Source organism: Kogia breviceps, chromosome 13 (genome assembly GCF_026419965.1).
Source record: "Kogia breviceps isolate mKogBre1 chromosome 13, mKogBre1 haplotype 1, whole genome shotgun sequence".
Classification (NCBI taxonomy): Eukaryota; Metazoa; Chordata; class Mammalia; order Artiodactyla; family Physeteridae; genus Kogia; species Kogia breviceps.
Genome location: NC_081322.1, coordinates 84,605,818 through 84,626,542, shown reverse-complemented (window position 1 = coordinate 84,626,542; position 20,725 = coordinate 84,605,818). Strand labels below are relative to the sequence as shown.

Below are 20,725 nucleotides of genomic sequence, written 5' to 3'. Positions count from 1 at the left end.
CTTCTCAAGTTTATCAAGGGATTGTGTTGTTTTTCTCTTTAATATTAACTTCAAGAATTGAAAGATGCCCGTTTTAAACATAATTTTATTTATTTATATTCATTTATTTTAAATTGTAAATTTTTGTTAATTGGTTTTAACAACTCATTTCAATTCCACCGACACTAACAGTACAAATAACAAGTAATTAAAAATAAATAGAACTTCAGTTTTGTTTTGAATACTAAGACCAGGGTACCATAATATCTGTAGTTATTCTTTTCTTAGTCCATTTCTGTAAGTCTATTCTGTGTAAGACACAGTAAGAGAAATTAAGGTCAGTGTTAGATAGTAGGATTTCATTATGTTGCATGCTTCTTTAGAAAAAAACAAAAACCAAAAACTTCTGTATATAGATTCTCAGAATAGGCCAAGACAATTGGAAAGGTATTTGGAAAATTCAGGTTCCAGATTCACTAGAGGATAGAATCTCTTGGTTGATGAAGAGCAAAAAATTTCTCCTCGTAATATTATTATTAACAATGATTTGTGCTTCTATTTTTGAGGACCGTAAAGGGCTCCAGACAACAGAGAAGCCCTTTATGAATACCTTGTGTAGCCCCTGAACTGTTCTAGACATTAGTAAGTGGCACCACCCAGAGACGGAGCACTAACCCTAGTCTCCAGGAGCCCTGCAGGCCAGGGGCAGAGAGAAAGCAGGTGGGAGAATGCACAGAGAGAAAGGCAAGTGGATGAAAGTCATCTCCGTGGCACTGGGCTCGTCTCGGGAGGCTCCCTGGGGCAGTCGTCCCCAAAGTGGCTGAGAGAAGGCATTATTCCAGTTGAGGATTGTTATCCTTGCTACACACACACACACACACACACACACACACACACACACACACACACACACAGATTCACATTTTAAAAATACTCTTAGTGCCTTTCAATGGGGATGACAATTATGGTTTTCAGCAAACTGTACATAGTTCAGATGATGCTGGTGACAGATTCACTCTCTAGATTATATCACATCAAGTCAGAGTAGCAATTTGTGACAGTCAAGCTCCTCTCTCAAAAGCTCTCATTCTAAGGCCTAACTCTTCCCAATGTATTTAAACACTTCCTTAAGAAAGCAGTAAAAAAAAAAAAAAAAAAAAAAAAAAAGTACTTATATTTTCTTGAAAGGAGAAGAAAATGTTGTTGACACCCCCCCCACTTTTGAAACTTCGAAGAAATATTCCGAAAGATGTTTATGATTTTACTATTTAGTTTGGGCTTTGGGATGTGAAAAATTCAGTGCTTCGGCCACGAGCCATGAATTTATCATGAGTTGCTCTCTTTCACGTCTTCAAATGCAAATTTTCCCCACTTTGTGCCACAGCTTCCTCTTCGTTTGATTGTGGAAAGCCCCAGGTGGAGCCGAAGAAGTGTCCCGGAAGGGTTGTAGGTGGCTGCGTGGCCATCCCACACTCCTGGCCCTGGCAAGTCAGCCTTCGAAAAAGGTAACACCATTTCCAGAAACACTGTATTGCATCCTCCTGTGTACTCCTTGAAAAACCTTTCTGCGGTACGCGGGCCTCTCACTGTTGTGGCCTCTCCCGTGGCGGAGCACAGGCTCCGGACGCGCAGGCGCAGCGGCCACGGCTCACGGGCCCAGCCGCTCTGCAGCACGTGGGATCCTCCCGGACCGGGGCACGAACCCGCGCCCCCTGCATCGGCAGGCGGACTCTCAACCACTGCTCCACGAGGGAAGCCTGGAAAACCTTTCTTCATTCACACTAAATCCACATACCCTCAGTAACAGTACCTGACTCTAAGTTCTGCAAAGGAGTAAGGAAAACTATAAAAAATGTTTCTATGTTTTTTAGTTGAGGTATAGTTGCTGTACAATATGTTACAGTTGTACAATATAGCGATTCACCATTTTTAAAGGTTATATACTCCATTTATAGTTATTATAAAATATTGGCTCTATTCCCCGTGTAGCACAATATGTTCTTGTAGCTTATTTTATACCCAGTAGTTTGAACCTCTTACTCCCCATGACTATATAGCCCCTCCCTGCTTCCCTCTCCCCACTGGTAACCACTAGTTTGTTCTCTGTATCTGTGAGTCTGCTTCTTTTTCTGTTATATTCTTTTCTATGTTCTTCAGTTTGAAAATAGTCAGAATTAGAACCTTTATTTTTTTGATCTGGACAGCTATCATCAAAATTGATAAATGTAGCAATTTACACTAAGTTCCAATATTGCTGAAAAAGTATGGAAAATGCCTTGAGGTTTTAGATAGATACCCACTGTTACTTTGTAAAATGAAGAGAAAGGGATATTTTTAGAAATGGGACACCTGGAGGGGGAGGGTAAAGATTAAATTATCTATAATATATCACAGATACAGAGTCTCTTCTTCTTTTTTTCTTTCTTTCCTTCCTTCCTTCCACAGTTTTGTGAACTACTGAATTTAATCAAAGGGTGCTCACCCATTTGCAAAACGCATCTTCTTCAGTGAAGGGTGGCTCAGGATCGCCTTGAAGAGTGATCAGTCCCCATCCTACGTGGCCCAGAAGGTTCAGGTTATCTTTCAGTGGCGCTCGCCTTTAATAAGTCCGTTTTGCTGGGCGTCTCATCCAAAGCGCACGCGGGAAACATGCTGGCCAGCTTGTTGGCGTTGCACCAGTGCGCATGTGCCCAATCGCTGGGCTCAGCGGTCTGCCTTCTTTTCGCTTGTGAGATGCTGTCGATGAAGGAAGATAGTCTATTTCATTCCCTGGTTGAGTTGGCTTTTCTTTTATTTGTCTTATCATTTAGTAACTGCTTGAGATACAGAGACTTCACCTTTCACGTATCTCATCTTCTCTCTTTCCCAAGATGTGCTGTGGTCATTTCCAGATTGATAATTGCCTTGCTGGTTATTCACTTACGATTTGTGTCCCTTTCATTATGATGGGCTTCAGAGAGGCTCACACAAATTTTATGAGCGACCCCGTGCCTAAGCAGTCCTATAAAGTCAATGATTTCGGGGACCTTCCCCCCAGAGCGAACTTCCTCGGGTAAAATTAGCAGTTGCCCGTGAATCACGGCTACCCAGGATCCCATTTGGTTCCCTGAAGAATGACTCATCGGGTCTTGCATAGATCTTGTCAAAAAGAAGTGAAAGAGACCTCAAGGAGCTGGAGTCCGGGGCCAAAGGGTGAAGGCCATGGGTGTGGACCTCCTGTTGGAGTCGTGTGGCTTTGCTGGGCCTCGCCTGCGTGCCAGCCACCTTCCAGAGTGGTGTAGTGACCTCCTGAGAGCCCACCACAGGAGCCCAACTCGAAGCTCCCACCATCCCGATGGCGGGCTGGTCACCTCGTCCTTTGGGAACGTCAGCGATATCACAACAGAGTGAGCGCTACTTCCGGGCTTTCTGTAGAATAAATCATCAGGTTTGAACTAAAATCCTGGCACATTTTCCTTCTAGATTTCCTACTAGAAGCCACTTCTGTGGAGGCACTTTAATATCCCCAGACTGGGTGCTGACTGCCGCCCACTGCCTGGACAGGTATGTTTAGGGGACCCCGACACAAAGACTCGCTTCTCTTAAAGATTTCCGCCTCCCCCTGTCCCCTTTCCTTCATCTTTTCTCCTCCCCTCTCCCCTTCCATGTCCCCCCACCCTTCCTCCCCTCCTTCCTTTCATGGCAGTGACACTGGGGGCCAGGGGGTGGAGGAGAAGGGCCTGAGGCAGAATTGCCAGGGCCATTGGACGAGAGAGGAGGAGGTGTTTCTAGAGAGAAACGAAGACGACAGACCCCTATCTGTCCTGCGCCAACTTCGGGGTTGGTGTCATTCTTCCTCTGTGGTCAGGCCAGAAGCAGCCCCGAGAACATCCCTTATCAGCCAGGTTCAGGTAAACCGTGAACTTGTCTCTTGCCACTCAGAGGTCTCTGATTGTAGGTGGCCTAGCGGGGAGAAGACGCAGTGTCTGTGGCTCAGAAGGGCACCCGCTGAAGGGCTGGCCCAGATGTGGCTCCTAACGTCGCCGTCTCCTCTAGCTTCTCAGGGCCGGCGTCATACAGGGTCATCCTGGGCGCACACCGAGAGACCGCCGTCGAAGACAGTGTCCAGGACATCCAAGTGGCCAAGCTGTTCCTGGAGCCCAATCGAGCAGACATCGCCTTGCTCAAGCTGAGCAGGTAGTGGCTCGCCCGTGACTTTCACCCTGTGAGCAGTGAGCACGTTTGCTCCGCGCTGGGGTCTTATGAGCAGTAACAGAGTCGGGTGTGGGCAGCCCCGTCTAGGACCCCAAAGGCGCGGGGCTTTGGGACAGGCACCGACCTTCAAGTGAGAAAACCTGGGCTCAGCCCCGCCGGCCTCTTCCCAGCCGTGGTCACGACAAAGGCACCAGGACACGGTTTCCTCTTGCGGAAAAAGAGTGAGTGGAGACATGAGGTAGAGGTTAGCCCTCCAAGTCTCTCACTTAATGTTCCCCAGTCAGCTAATATACATTCATAATCAGAGAACGATTCAGTTCTTCCAGGTTCACGCTCTCTTTTCAACGTGATAATATCTTGGGGGGAATCAAATGGGATGACGTATATTGCGAAGCGCTTTATAAAAGGCAATGTAAACACACACCCTCACAAGTGCAAATTCTCCTTCCTGTCTCTGGTTTTATGTTTCCTGTTGAAACGGGTGTTTTATGGAGGCTGACAAAATCGCAGATTTGTTAACGTCATTTAAAGTTAGCAGTATTTGGAAACGGGTCACAAGGGAGACAGCTAAATAAACAGGCAGCTATTTTGAGAAGAGTCACGTTCGGGGCTCTCCGCAAGGCATGCAGAGCCCATCAGCCGTGCACGATGGGCTCCAGAGGACAGTGGTCCAGAGTCTGAGTGGGGCTCGCGGGGTCTGGACAGAGACACTTCACTAGTTTTCTGGGTCAGCGAACCGGGGAGTGTGGCTCCCTGGGGTATTTGGACACTCTGGCAAGGAAAGAAAGGGCCTTCTTGGCTTAGCCTACAAAAGGAGCTGATTCTCTTTTCTCTATGGTTCCCTGGGGCCGTCAGGAGAGCTCTGACCCCCGAAACAAGCAATTTAGGACACCTGGGGTTCTGGATGTGTTCTCTGGTAGACTGATGCGCTTGAGCTTTCGGGTACCCACTCCCAGGCCCCCCCAAACCCCAAGAGTCTCCGGCGTTGGCGTTCCACGGGGGGAACCTATACAGTGGGTACCGTGACCCACTCCACGTGAGACGCGAGGTCTATCCTGGGGACTCTGACAGGGTGTGTCTGCTTCAAAGTTGAAGGCCAGGATGACTCAATCAGAATCAGGCCTTTCTCATCTTCAACGGGTTTTCCTCCTGAACTTACTAAAATAGAATCAAGTCTAAAAATCAGAGTTCTGATATCTGATTCTCTGGAATTCTAATGTGAAAGCTTTTGGAAAACAACACTACTTTGCTTACGCAAGGTCCTGACTTCGAATCCTCTTTTATTGGGTATCTTGCATTATATTGGATTCTTGGAGCCGCGGTGTTGTAACATGGTGAGGAATCTGAGGACCCAAAGATGGGCCAGCTTGCTCCCAGCGGCGCGAGGCGCTCGCTATTATTCAAGGCCCGCGATTGGAGTTCAGCTGGACGGTCCTCCTACCGACTGAAGCCCTCTTCGCTCCACCTAGAAGTGGACACCTGGCATAAAATCCCCGTCGTGCAAGAATAGACATTAAAACTCATCCTCATCTCTGTTCCCACCTCTGGTTTCTTGTCCACAACTGGTGCCTTTGAAACAAAATGTTCTATTTTTTTTTTTTTTTTTTTTTGACTCATAAGACACTACAGGCAAATGTGAGATGAAAAGCTGTTTTCTACATTGCGCTGTATCAGCGGAGCAAGGAAGAAATACCAGCTCGGCGCGTTCTGGGGCTCTGGGGCAGGTGGGATCTTGTCACCGACAGACCAACGGCAGGGCAGTCAAAAGTAACTTCTGATGTTTTCCTTCCAGCCCTGCCATCATCACCAAAAAGGTGATCCCAGCTTGTCTGCCATCCCCGAATTATGTGGTTGCGGACCGGACAGTATGTTACATCACTGGCTGGGGAGAAACCCAAGGTAAGATGAATTCCGTGGCTCACACGGTGAACTGGTTCTGACCTGCAACCTACATGAGAAAATGAGCACGTGTACCGATGTCTGTCAGTGAGTGAGGTCCACTGCCTTCCTGACTTTGTCTGGACACCCTCCTCCGTCTCTATAATCAGTCATCAAGGGACATGGATGAGGGGAAGGGCAGTGTTTCCTTGGATTTCCCCCGAAATCCAAGGTTAATAATGTGTCCCCAGGTAAGTAGCGTTTGGACACAAGCTACAAATTAAGGGTGTTAGATTGTCGTTCATGTGGATTAAGCACACGGAGTTCCCAAACACGGTGCAAATCAACAACAAAAATTAGAGTTAAACTAGTCTCCCCCAATACCCACTTGCCTGGCTCTGTGTGGAGACGTTGTTGGGGGTAGGGCAGGCGGACAGCAGGGGAAAGAAAGAAAGGTCCCAACTCTAGGATGGTATTTGGTATTGGTTGACGGGGTGAGGGTGAGAGAGGGAGCGTTTACGCAGGACCCTGGCTCAGCAGCGGCACTGTATTTTGGGAATCCCGTCTTCTCTTTGCAGTATGCCCTGCATTGTTTTATAATAAAAATTATTATTATCTCCTTCAGACTGGGGCCTAGGAACATTATAAGAATGTCCTAGATCTCTGCCTCACTTTCTCAGAAGCATTGGTCGGAGCAAGGAGCCCTGGAAAATAGTTCTGGCTCTGCCACCCGCCGGGCAAACGGGCCAAGTCACCTTACCTCATTTGGCATCTCAGCCCTCTTCCATAAAATCCGTGTTTTCAAGTTACGTTCTACCTGTTAGCCTTAGTTTCCTCCTCTACGCTACCCTATGAGGTCATTGTGAGGATTAAGATAGTGCATATGAAGAGCTCAGTGCTCTGGAGAGGGTATGTTAGCAGCTCCTGTGCCTGTTATACGGCCACCACCGCCGTCACCATGGACACCGTCGCCCTCACCGTCTCAAGATCATCATTATCACCACCCACAGCCGTCACGGTCGGCCCCCAACCCTCCCCCCCCATCCCCACTGTCACTGTCAGCCATAAATACCACATAGCCTGTGTGTAGCTGAGCCCCGACGGAACCCAGGCCTGCCAGACCCCCCGAGCCCACTCACTGTTTCTTCTGTCTCACCCAGCACCCACACTTTTCTAACTCTCCCCCCGCACTGCGTTCCCCTGTCTCTCCAGGCCTCGTCTGAATGTCTAACTAGAGAAAATGATTCTCAGTGTATCATTGGATCAGGAGTCACAAAACATGAGTCAGGTCTGTTTATCAGTTTTCTACATGTCAATAATGACATGAGATCAATCAGTGCTCTCAGCCTCTCTGGGTGAGGTCAGAATTCTCCCCTTGAGTCTCCAGACTTTCCCTGACTTCCGTATTCCAAAGCAAGGCAAGGGTTGATGTCGAGGGGGTCATTCATGTCAGCCTCTCATCAGCAATCGCTGGGTCCTTTCACGGACCCGCTTCGACGTCCCTACCGCCCCATCAGGTCCCTAGGTCACCCGCAGCCTCAGGCCCTCAGAAACGCCATCTCTCCTGTGGCCACACGATGGCAGCACCTCTGCACAGACCACAAAGGCGTCTGGTCAATTAGCAGTGGATTCGTTCCTAGCCTCCGGGTGCCTGTCTTGCTCAGAAAGCGGAGGTAAGAGCAGGACACTCGGTTAAATTAAGTTTCAGCAAACATGTCTGAGAAGGCCGCACCCTCTGCGTATCCACTCAGTTCAGAAAATGCATCCGCTACCCAGTGCTTCTGTGGTCAGCACTTCCGTCCTCAGTGGCTCTGCCTGCCCAGGGCTGGGACTCGCCTCTTCTTTCCAAACGGTGGTCCTCTTAGGAGCTCCTGTCAACTCCAGTGTAAGTTTTCTGAACTCAAGACAATTTTCCAATTTCATTAAAAGTCTTTGGAGAAGAAGTAGTACCTTATTTCTTGGCTGTTCCATGCTGGCAACGCAAAGATTTTGCAAAACTCATGAAAGATGGGATTGCAAAATTGGAAAACTGGATTATTTGTGAAAATGCTGAGACGTACCTAGGTGGGCCCATCTGGAAAACATCATCTCTTCTTGTGATTGTGCACGGGTTCTAGTTCCATTTGCCAAAGTAAAAAAAAAAAGCAGTTTTTCTCACAAAGAAAAAAATACAGTGAGGAAAACAAGCACACCAAAGAATCTTTACCGTCCCTAATCGGAAAAGGAATGTAAATTAGGGAATAAATTAAGACAATGTCCACCCATCACATTAGCAAATATTTGAAAACTGTTAAGACACCACACGCTCAGAAGGTTGTTGTGTGGTGCTTTTTTTCTCGTGACATTTTACACTGTCACACCTGTTTAGAAAATATTTGGCAAAGATATTGGGAACCATAAATATGTCTATATAATCCCTCAGAACTTAGACTTAAAGAAAATACTAAGGAATATGAATAACCTGTAGGAACAAAGACGTGCTACGTTGAGAGCAGCTGCTGTAGCCCATGAACGTGGTGGTGAAGAATTTGGGCGAATGATGCTGCAGACCCAAGTTCAAATCCCAGCTCCGCCATACTTGCTGGCTGATCTCGGGCAAGCTACACACCCTTCCTAAGCCTCAGTTTCCTTAACTGTACGATAGGAACGACAAAAGTGCCTAGGTGATCGGACTGTTTGAAGGATTAAATGAGCTACACCACATAATGAGCTTGTGCCTGACAAAGTTAATTCTCAGTAAATGACAGTTGTTCTTTTCCTAAAATACTGTGGTAAAATATATGTAACATAAAATTTACTTTTTAAACTACCTTGAAGAGTACAATTCTGTGGCATTTAGCACCTGCACAACGTGTGCAACCGTCCCCACGCTTTACAGAACACCTGCCTCACCCCGCAAGGAAATCCCCAAGCCATTAAGCAGTCACTCCCCACTAAAATACTAATTATACAGATTGTAGGTGTATGAAAGTCCTTATGATATAACTTTGTGTGGAAAAAATGTGCAATATGATACAAGTACTAAAAGAAGCATATAAAAATCCTGGAAGGGAATATATGAAAATAGTAGCACTAGTATTTCTCGATCTCTCTTTATACATCAAAAGTAAATTTCTTTATAGTTTTTAAAAAAAGAATCCAAAAAATAACAACACAAACCAACCTCAAAGTCCCATAAAGAAGCCCAGATTAATTAAGTCTAGGTCTTGGGGACATGAAATCTTATATAGTGTTTATACTTTCAAGGGTCAAAAAGAAAAAAGAAAGAGTTCTAGTAGTACCGGGAACTGACTTCTTGTTTCATCCAACCTCACGGATGAACATGAGATCTATGATTGCTGCTGTGTCGTTCTGGAAGCTTCCTTGCAGACACGTTTTCGATCCAGTCACCGTGCGTTTCATCTTTTTCAACACAGGCACTTTCGGTGCTGGCTTGCTCAAGGAAGCCCGGCTGCCTGTGATTGAAAACAAGGTGTGCAATCGCTTTGAGTATCTGAATGGGAGAGTCAAACCCACAGAGCTGTGTGCGGGGCATCTGGCTGGAGGTGCTGACAGTTGCCAGGTAACAAAAGACTAAAGAGATCAAAATTCATCGTGTGTTGGCCTCTTTTGGCCCCTTAGACATTTCAGCCCCAAAGCAGCAAATTTGAGAAGGATTTGTCAATCGAAGGCCACAGTCTAAATGTTGCCCAGAAACCTTTTAAGCGTGTCTCTGAAGGCTGATTCAGGTCATCTAGGGTGATTTCTTGGGCCTTGAGTTCCACACTGGTTGTAAGGGAATAGTTAAGCACCATCACGGCAACAGCCCCTACGCCTCTGGGAGGGGGCTCTCGGGTGGGACTCGGGACGTGGCCTTCCTGGTAGGGAAGGGAGGTTGGTAGAAGACAAAGACCCTCCCACACCTCCTTTAAGATTGTTCTTGGGCTTCCCTGGTGGCGCAGTGGTTGAGAGTCCGCCTGCCGATGCAGGGGGCGCGGGTTCGTGCCCCAGTCCGGGAAGATCCCACGTGCTGCGGAGCAGCTGGGCCCGTGAGCCGTGGCCGCTGGGCCTGCGTGTCCGGAGCCTGTGCTCCGCAACGGGAGAGGCCACGGCAGTGAGAGGCCCGCGTACCGCAGACATAAAAATAATAATTAAAAAAATTGTTCTTGGGTTTACCCTCCCTAAGAGAAACCCCAAGTCTTGAAGGGATGAATACAGTTTTCACAAGGGATTTCTTTTCTCCCCCGGGAAACACTAAATGGTACGGTTTCCTTAAACGTACCTTGCCTAGTACCGAAGCACAGCAGATGTTCAAATACTATGTTACTAAGTTCCTTTCTGATTGGAAAGGGATGTTCAAATACTGGGAAGAACTTACATTTGGGTAACAGAAGGATGACATCCGATACTAAAAGGAAGGAAGCTTAATCCTCTCATGGCTCTTTCCCTCCCTCTGTGTAGGGTGACAGTGGAGGACCCCTGGTTTGCTTTGAGAAGGACAAATACATTTTACAAGGAGTCACTTCATGGGGTCTGGGCTGTGCACGCCCCAATAAGCCTGGTGTGTATGTTCGTGTTTCAAAGTTTGTTACTTGGATTGAAGAAATAATGAGAAAGAATTAATCAGACGGGAGACAGAGTGAAACATCAACGGATCTGAAGCTGGAACACGGGTAGGGAATTCAGCAAGCTCAGAAATAATTGACAGTAATCAAACTAAGTTGGACACTGTACTTAGCTACCAGCTACTGCCAGACCTCAACATTTTTTTGTATTGTTGTGGATGACTTGTTCGTGTCCCTGGACTGCTGGATTCTGTAATAATGAGGCAATACAGCTGTGACATTTGTTGAAAATAAACTCTGTACTTCCTTTGACTTAATTTTTTGATTTTCACTGTCTTCATGTTCTTCGTTCATCCTACCAATTGTAAATGATGTAACTCTTACGGACCTGAGTGATTTTGTTCTTTCTCATAAGGAATAGAGGAACAAGAAGCCTGTAAGATCAATAGAGAAGTCCTAGTAAGTCACCTATATATTTACCTTGTCACACATCTTAAATGTCTTTATTTTGGGCTCTGGGATGAATGTTTTCAAAGCTGCAGCATGTATGGGGAGTCACGAGAGCAAATTCTGTTCTCGGGAATGAAATCTGTGACTGACAGCTTGACTCTAGCCCAGCACAGGAGACCCTGGGCTGACAGCTGTATTCTGAGAAGTAAATCGGGCAATGGAAGTGTCGTAACACAAGACCAGCTAAGAGTCTGAACGGTATTCTGGGTCACATATGAGTCTAGGAATGGTGCCAAGAGCTTGGAAAGGAGCAACGAACATATATTGAAGGTGGACCATTTCATTTCCATCAGTAATTGGCTGCCTGGATATGTAGTATACTTTGTCACATGGGAGGAGTGTTGTACAGTGACACATGTTCAGAAAGAAGAGAAAGGATGACAAGTGATTTTTCTTGACAAGTTAATTTTTTTTATTGTTATCAGAACCCAAATGTCAACTGAAAATACAATTCCAGGGTGATAGTATCAAGAAGCAACAGTCGTGTCGCAGCAAAGAGAAATGCAAGGGTGTATGAATAAAGGGTAAATGCAGCATTACACCCTTCAAGAACTGTGTTTATTTCATTGAAAAATAAAATATTCATATTCAATTCTGATGTGCTTTAAGGATTAAAAACTTATTTTACAATTAGCACGTACACCGTACATATCGTCACGTGTTCACATAGAAATTTTCGTCGTCACTGGCAAGATTTCCCTTTGGCTCCCATTTTACCTGTCCACCCAAAATAATTCATTAAACAATTCTGCATAAGGTACATACTGAATCTGAAAATATAACAAATGTAACATATAAAGCAGAACATCATAAAGACAGAATATTTGTATTTAAACTCCACATTTCAAAAAGTCTCAGTAACAAAAAAGAAAGATCAAATCCCTTATTAGTACCTGTAAAGTCATGTACAATATAAACTTCTGCTAATTCTTTTAAGCGTGGATATAACTCACCTTTCTTTCAAACTAAAATGTAAGCTTCTTCCCAAGACGAGTCAAAAGTGTCAAGATTGAATGAGATTTGTCCGTATTTTTCACTCTTGACCAAAGCATCATCATAGAGCTGAACTCACACATATAAGATAAATATCCCTGTATGATTAAAATCTTAAGACCCATGAAAGCATAGTCCATGGGTTTCATCAGTAAAAAACTGAAAATGTGGCTCTAGGTGTCCACTAAAGGAGGACCACAATTATCCTGAATCATCGCATGACCAAATCTGATTCTATAAATAATAGAGTCAAATCCTTGAATTGTACAGCAGATTTGTTCTTATTTCTGGAACAAGGCCTAAAAGTGCCTGCAACCCTAGATGCTCCGGGAGCTTAAGGGGCTCAAGGTGAGAAGAGACAGCAAAGGCTCAGAGCCAGGTGGCCCGAGGTCCTTCGATTCAGTCTCTGCATTGACAAGATTCCCAAATCTTCATCTTCCCTGGAATCTTCAGAACCGTCAGTTCAGAACCTCAATGTCTTGATCAGATTTGATTAACCCATTTCTGTACACTTTCCCCAGATCCTTGGTTTGCACATCTTGCATTCTTGATGGAACCGTCATGAGAACTGGGTGGGACTTCTCTTGTCTCTGTAACCCAGAGGCAGAGACACTACCCCAGCGTGAGAAAAAACCTCAGGAGGAGCTGTGCACACAACAGGCTCTTGGCTAAACCTGTCACATATCACATGTTCCCAGAAACTTTGACAGCACGATGAGACTTGATTCATCCGACACTGTATAAAAATACTCTGGATAGTCTGAATGTCTTTGTAAAGTATTAAAAACACTTGGAGCTGCACAGCTGAAGTGGACACACACACGTCTCTGCAAGGCACGTCAGTTCCTTGGGGGGACCGGCCTGAATAGCTCTTTCCTTGCATCTTTGGCAGGAGCCTCAAATGTGAGAGCTCGAAACTTGAGTTTTCTTTTTCCTGCCACATTTAAAGGGATGTGGACTAACAAAACAAAGGAGAAAAGAGAAAGTCCTTATAAAAGATTATACAACTAGTGAGAAGGAAGTCTTTCTGTTACTACTCAATTTCATAGTTGGTTTTGATCGAATACACTCATGCGTAACTGCTCATAAAAACCCAACTCAAAGGGAACAAAATTAACTGTCTCCAAGTCATTTCTTACCTGCTCTCAGCCCCTAGGCAGGGGTTAATTAGCACTATAGCACACATACATCCTTTATGAATTTCTACTCCGTAACAGATGGTTTGGAAATGAGCTGCTGATGTGAACAAAAGAAAGCGGAAATGAGAGAATGACTAAGTGCTGTTGTAGAAGGGAAAATGCTAACAGGTTTCCGCAACTTGGGGCTAAGTGGTTTTTGTTCCTGAGTAAGTGATTATAGAATGCAATCAATGTGCTTAACTTGTAAAACGATAGATCAGACTTTTATTAGATGTTTTTTCAAGGGTAGGGACTAGGCATAATTAATTAATTTACCCAATTTTTTAATGATGAAAATTTACAAACACAGAAAAAAGTTAGACAAAAATTCATGTAAGTTGAATTTTTGTTGGACTAATTCTTCCTGTGTATGTACTGCTTGGATATTAATTTTCCCTGCACACCATGGAGATGGCCTTCTTGCCTCCAAAACTCCACCTCTTCCAGTTGTTTAATTCTTTTTTTTTTTTTTTTTTTTTTTTTTGCGGTACGCGGGCCTCTCACTGCTGTGGCCTCTCCCGTTGCGGAGCACAGGCTCCGGACGCGCAGGCTCAGCGGCCACGGCTCACGGGCCCAGCCGCTCCGCGGCACGTGGGATCTTCCCGGACCGGGGCACGAACCCGCGTCCCCTGCATCGGCAGGCGGACTCCCAACCGCTAGCGCCACCAGGGAAGCCCTTAACTCTATTTTTAATATGATTGAATTGGCCAAAGAGTCGTGATCTCAAATCACTCCCTCTTCCTCCACTTTTCCCTGATGAGTTTGAAAATCTGAGCCCTGACTGGTTTGGGGATCCATCGCGCTCACGATGTAAATGAGCAGCAGCGAACGGGGCCGAGTCAAAAAGAAGCGTGCGGTCCCTGTCGCTGCAGGGTTGGCACAGAGGCATCACGAGAGAGGGCAGCAGACGTGCAGGAAAAGAACTCTGCGCCACTGAGAGTCAGACGCCGTAAAACTCCCATGACACATTCCCAGCTGTGCCACCAACAGTCAGCGCTGAACGTCTTACTTTTGACCCTATAATCCTGGTCAGGATGCTCGAATGCGTACCCCAGCCCTGGACAGATCCTGCAGGGCACGTCAGCCCATGAGAAGTTGCCCTTAAAGTCTGGCTATCTTATTTGAAGATAATCCTATTTCCTTTCTCACCATTTCCCCTGCTTTATCTAAGCTTAAATAGTCTCCTTTCCTTTGGTCTTTTGGCATGGCTGCAACTGGGGTGACAGGGTTGGACACCGCCCACCCTGGTCTGGCCCCCAGACCCTCATACAAACCAAACGACTGTCTGTGATGACACAGCTAACAGCATGTTTATCCTTTCAGGATGAAGCAAGTCTTCCCATGATGTAACACTCAAGAGGACAGGTTTTTTGTTTTGGGGGGTTTTTTTTTGTGGCACGCGGGCCTCTCACCATTGTGGCCTCTCCCATTGCGGAGCACAGGCTCCAGACGTGCAGGCTCGGCGGCCACGGCTCACGGGCCCAGCCTCTCGGCGGCACGTGGGATCCTCCCGGACCGGGGCACGAACCCGCGTCCCCTGCATCGGCAGGCGGACTCTCAACCTCTGCGCCACCAGGGAAGCCCAAGAGGACAGTTTTGATACCTTTTATAAATTTCCTTTTTAAAAAAATATTTATTTATTTGTTTGTCTGTTTATTTATGGCTGCGTCAGGTCTTAGTTGCAGCACTCGGGATCTTTCATTGTGGCGCACGGGCTTCTCTCTAGTTGTGGCACAGGGGCTCAGTAGTTGTGGCGTGCAGGCTTAGTTGCCCTGTGGCACGTGGGATCTTAGTTCCCCAATCAGGGATCGAACGTGAGTCCCCTGCATTTGAAGGCAGATTCATAACTACTGGACCACCAGGGAAGTCCCTCCTTTTATAAAATTCTTAACTTAATTTTGGTTTATAAAATAGCAATGTCTTAAAGAGAATTTCCCACCTCACCTCAGACTTCACGTTGCATTGTTTTAGGGTAAAACATAGGTAGAGCTTTGGTTGAGGAATAAGCCATTACCTATCAGTTTACTTACAAACAAGCACAAGAATCTGATTGGGTTACTTCATGGGACGAATGTCCACCTGCCCTCTGACTGGCCGGTCCTGTTAGAAGTTAGCTGGTGGTTTGGGTTTGATTACACTGATAAGCCTTTCTTAGGGAAGTTCTGAGATGATTCGTCAATCTTATTTTTCAAAATAGCATCAAGAAACAGGACGATGAAATCACTGTATAGGTTTTAAAGGTCTGGTTAAAATACTTCTGAGCAATGGTTGCCTATCTCTGGGGAGGGGGATGGGACCTCATTAAAAGAGGATATGAAGAGAGAAATTTCCAATCCTACCAGGTGATTCTTGTTATTAAAATACTCATAATCAAGTAGGATACAGCATAAGATAATAAAACTACGCAAAACAAGAGTCATACCTGTACACTGGACAATATCAATCCCAGTACTAGCATGTAAAAGTTGTGAAGTCTTTCTGAGCATAGATTTCCTAGTATACAAAAAAGTAAGGATAAGAACGTGTATTGCACACAATCACTTTGAGTGTTAAATGAAATGACCTATATGAAACCACTGATCACGTACATAAGGACCTAAAAACTGTCAGTTTCTACTCTCTTCCCAGCCTGTCAGGTGAAGAATAAAACTGCCGTGAGGTTACTAAGATATCAGTCTTGTCATAAATACTTTTGATACACTTTTAACAAATTTAGAGATCCATACTCTAAATTTCTAGGTCACTGTTTAGAAGAAGACTGATTTTTATTTTTAAAATTAACTGTTAGGAACTTCCCTGGTGGTGCAGTGGTTAAGAATCTGCCTGCTAATGCAGGGGACACAGGTTCGATCCCTGGTCCAGGAACTAAGAGTTCCTGGAGCTTTTAGGTTAGTGGAGCAACTAAGCCCGTGAGCCACAACTACCGAGCCCGCGTGCCTACAAGCCTGTGCTCCGCAAAAAGAGAAGCCACCACAATGAGAAGCCCACGCACCACAACGAAGAGCAGCTCCGCTCACTACAGCTAGAGAGAGCCCGTGCCCAGCTATGAAGACCCAATGCAACCAAAAATAAATTTAAAATAAATACATAAAATTAGCTGTTAAATTATTATTTTTTAATTCACAAATGAGGACTTCCCTGGCGGTTCAGTGGTTAAGACTCCACGCTTCCAATGCAGGGGACACAGGTTTGATCCCTGGTCAGGGAACTAAGATCCCACATGCCACGCGGTGCAGCCAGAAAATTTAAAAAATTTAAAAAAAATAAAATTCACAAATGATACAAGACCATGAGTTGTAATTAAAAACATAAAAAAAATCAAACAATTCAGAAGTCTATGGGGTATAAAAGTAATGTCCTCCCTTCCACACGCCTCTTCCCAAACCACTTCTATCCCCAGAGGGTATATTTTATCATTCTAGATCTTTTCCTATGCATTCTCATATTCATATTTCTCTCTTCCTATCTTTTTATTATGGACGATGTCAGAGGAGATTAGAATATGTGTACTGTGGATTTTTCTTGATATAACAAAAACATATTTCATATTCATATGTTGGTTGGATATTAACTTTCCCTGTACACCATTTAGACACCCTTTTCCCAAATTCAGTCTCTTTGTCACTGTCCTTCTCCTATCTTCTTTCTGTCTGTCTGTGTATCACTTATCATTCATCTATCTATCTACCGATCTATCATTCTTCTATCATCACCTGACTATCATTTATTTTCCCATCTAGCTAGAGTGAGGGATTACTCTTGGTTTCATTTTTTAATAAATACTATGACACATTGTTCTGTGACTTTTCACTTTGTAATCCATCTTGAAAATCCCTCCATGTCTTTCCATATAGATATATCTCAATTCTTTTATAGACAGATTATCATTTTCAACATCGGTTGCCTATTGATGCACATTTAAATTATTTATACTTTGTCCAATCATCAGTCTGTTTCCTTTAGATTCCTTCTGAGTTTTAACACCTTATTTGGAAATGTTTCCCTCTTCATAACCACATTTAAAAAATAAAACACATTCTTTTACAGATTTGCTTTACATTAACCTTTTAAATCTACTTTGAATTTTTTGCTTAAGATGTAAGACAGAGATTTAATATTATAGTTTCCCCCCTGGATATTCAATTTTCTTAGCACCGTCCTTTCCCAGTGGGTTTGAAATGCTGCTTTTAATTAGGATGTGCTGAATTTTGTACCGTACCTGCCAAGTTTTTCTACATCATCCACTGTTTCTGGCAAGGCAATGCCCTTGGTTTCAGGCAAAAGCATCACAAGAGCACCACACACAGATGCCAGGACGCCTGTCGAACAGGAGAAAGGCGTTACGGTACCGGCAATGCCCAGCCGCCCCCTCGTGGCCCCCGGCTCATTCTGGAAGCCGCTGTGCTCGCTAGCTGGACCCACCCTGCCCCGCGGCGGCCCTCTGGTCACCCTGCCCGGCGTTCCTCTGTCACGATTGCACAGGTTCTCGGCCTTCCTCAAACTCTAGACAGTTCCATCGCTCCTGTGCTCTTGGCATCCATCCACTCATTCACTCATTTCACAATTTACTGAGGACCTACCAAGTGCCAAACACTCCGAGAAGCCCTCACCTCCCACTTCACAGGGAAAATAGAAGCCACCAGTGAGGACTCCCTCAGCATCCTTTCACTGCACCCTGCCCCTCCCCCTCCTCCTTCCACCACGTGACACCCAAGACTTGTGCCCACATCTGCCCGAGGGCATCTGCTGGAGTCTCTGCGGGCTCCGCACTGCAGTGATTCATCTTCTCCCTCCGGCACCTCTAATCCCTCCGGCACCTCTAACCCATCGGCGGACGCCTTGAGACGTGTTCAAACCTCTCCTCTTTAAAGAGCCTTCTCTCAACCTCACCATCCTCCCTCCTGCCGTTCTTTGGAACTGCAGTTCTTGAAACACCGTCCTCTCCTATTTTCTGCACATCTTCATATCCCAGCGCTGTGCTGGGAAATGTCTAACCACCAGCTCCCCAGAAGACAAAGTCCTGCCTTGCGGCAGCATCTGCCCGTGTCCGTGGTGTGAATACGCCCACCGTGGATGCGGGTGATCCAGACCAGCAGGGTGACGTCGCGAGGGAGGCTCTGGGGACGACAGCGGACGCGCCAGCCTCGGCGACAGACGCGGCAAAACCCAATGAACCGGGAGCTGATGAGGTGTGCGTATCGATCACCTCTGTTTTTAATCTACTTTATATATTCAATTTTTAACGATGGATGTGTTTAAACTGGCTCAGACATTCTCGAAAACCGGACAGCGGACCTTGGCGGGCCAGCGTCATCTCGCACCTCCACCTGCTCGGACCTGGCTCCGCTCAGTGTCTCCTCCGGCCCCGCTGCAGCCAGCTCGCCAGTCGCTGCCACGCCCCGCTTCTCGTCTCCGCTGCCTGGCCTCGTGGCGGCTCTGGCGGCCGGTGACCCCACCCGCCGTCCCCTGGCCTCCCTGCCCCACGCGCTCCCGGTTTCCCTCCTGCTGCTTTTGCATCCCTTCTCGTCCCCTGGCTGGCCCCTCTCCCTGTGCTTACGCTGGATGCTTTGTCGCTCCTCGGCGTTCCGTCCTGGGCCCCCCTCTTTCCTCTCACTCTGTCCTGTTCCCTGTAGAGGGGGTTTCGATCACCCCCCCATGGTTTCAGTGGTTATCTACATCCAGATGGCTTCCAAACCTTCATCATAAGGCCACCCGGCTCCAGACTCAGCTCATCAAACCGACTGGCCTCTCACCATTTCCACCTGGACTTCTTAGAGGCACCTCATGCCACAAACAGCCCGAACAGTACCCTCCGCGTCCTCCTGCACATGGGCCCCTCTGACATTCGCTGAACTAGGGCTGGCCCCGCCACCCACGGCTCTGCCAGCCCGGAGGCCGGCCGCCCAGCTCCCTGGTCCCTCTGGTCCCTGCCCCGTCAATCACCCCCTTTGGCCAATTCAACCTCCAATGTATTTTTTTGGGCCCATCCACTCCTCAACACGCGCAGTGCCATCGCCCTGGACCCGGTCCTGATGAAATCTCTGGCCTGATTATACCAACGTTCTTTGAATCGTCTCACCACTAGCATTGTCCCCCTCTAACGCACTGGCATCTCTGCCATCAGAGTCACGTCTCTAAAATGCACACCTGACACTGCTGACCCCGGCTTGAAACTCTGCCCTTTGGATAAAGGGCGGACCCTCTGCACATCCGAGAAGACCGTCCACGGTCCGGCCCCAGCTTCATCTCTCTTCAGGCCCCAACTTACACACCGCACTCTGTCCTTGAACTTCCTCTTGCTCTAGGCCTTCCCACTGCCTAGAGCACCAGCCCACACCTCTCACGTGGATCACTCCTATTCAGCCTCCACACGGCCTCCTTGCTCCCTGGCTCTCTCCCCCCGACTCCTCGGGGGCTGGTGATCCTTGCGATGTGCTCTCGTGGCACCCTTATTTATCACACCCTCTCGTGACTGGCTGTTTGCAAAGGCGGCTCCCTCCCCGGCCAGACCCTGCGAAGCAAGGGCCTGCCCTGCGGCACCAGCGCCCAGCTCCGCCAGCCGGGCTCGCAGGCAAGCCCCGACCTTGACGGACTGGGCTGCCAGGTGGCTCTGTCTTGGTTGCACAGAGGCCGCCTCTCTTTGCTTTTTCAGGCCGGCCCAGAATCAATGCTGAGCTTCTTTATCAGATCCCATGAAATAGTTTGAAATGATCTTTTATGGAATCACTGGTGTCAGCGATGAGAAGCCGACTTTACGGTCCCTAGCGCAGCTGAAGGGCTCCTGCGTTCCTCCGGATGTACGCCCTCACAGACGCAGTGTTTTCACTGGAGCTTAAATTGCTGAGCGATGGGCGAAAACCCTTCTCTACTGGGAGTAAGGAAGTGGAGGTGGAGGAAAGATAGGTGAGCAAGGGGCCAGCCGGCATCCTCTCTTGCTGAGGAGGGTATGAGGTCTGGGCAGAAAGGCTGAAGTAGCACTGGAGATGCACCGGCCTGAATTACCCTACGGGCCCTCCCTATGCTATGGTTCTATCCCTTCATGGGTTTCATGAAGATGGAAGGTAGGAAGGAGGGTATGAAGTTGAGGGGCATCGAAGAGGTTATGGTACGTGTATGCAAGGGCTTCTGTGTCCTCTGATCTTTTGGCATGGCGTGCTTAGCATCAAAGCACATGCAGATACAATATTGAGAGACATGGAGCATTTCACAATACAATTTGTTTTTAGGCTTGTTTTTAAACATACAGAAGGTCCTATTATTTGGTCCTATTTGGGAAATTATTGATTATGTTCCACAATATTATAAAAAAGTTTCATAATATTTGATTTTAACTCAGAACCTCAACAAAGAAAGCTAAACTGAACACTTTTTTATAGCAACCCTTAATGTAAAGTAAACTTAAATGGTGTAGGGTCCACATTTCATTGTGGTTCCTCAAAACGGAAACAG

At 46.6% G+C, this 20,725-nt stretch overlaps 2 protein-coding genes across 2 annotated transcripts in view; one reads left to right on the top strand and one right to left on the bottom strand.

Annotated features, from left to right (window-relative positions):
- PLG (plasminogen) overlaps window positions 1-10,910 on the top strand; it is a 44,148-nt gene extending 33,238 nt beyond the window's left edge. The window contains exons 14-19 of the mRNA XM_059083513.2: window positions 1,364-1,484; window positions 3,442-3,522; window positions 4,015-4,155; window positions 5,966-6,072; window positions 9,468-9,613; window positions 10,492-10,910. Of these exons, the coding sequence (XP_058939496.1) occupies window positions 1,364-1,484; window positions 3,442-3,522; window positions 4,015-4,155; window positions 5,966-6,072; window positions 9,468-9,613; window positions 10,492-10,653 (758 nt within the window). The 3' untranslated portion in view covers window positions 10,654-10,910. The remainder of the gene's footprint in view (window positions 1-1,363; window positions 1,485-3,441; window positions 3,523-4,014; window positions 4,156-5,965; window positions 6,073-9,467; window positions 9,614-10,491) is intronic.
- Window positions 10,911-11,645: 735 nt separating this feature from the next.
- Window positions 11,646-20,725, bottom strand: part of SLC22A3 (solute carrier family 22 member 3) — an 80,687-nt gene continuing 71,607 nt past the window's right edge. Inside the window, exons 10-11 of the mRNA XM_059083520.2 lie at window positions 17,496-17,595; window positions 11,646-13,056 (exon numbers count right to left, since the gene is read on the bottom strand). Coding sequence (XP_058939503.1) covers window positions 12,996-13,056; window positions 17,496-17,595 — 161 coding nt within the window. The 3' untranslated portion in view covers window positions 11,646-12,995. The remainder of the gene's footprint in view (window positions 13,057-17,495; window positions 17,596-20,725) is intronic.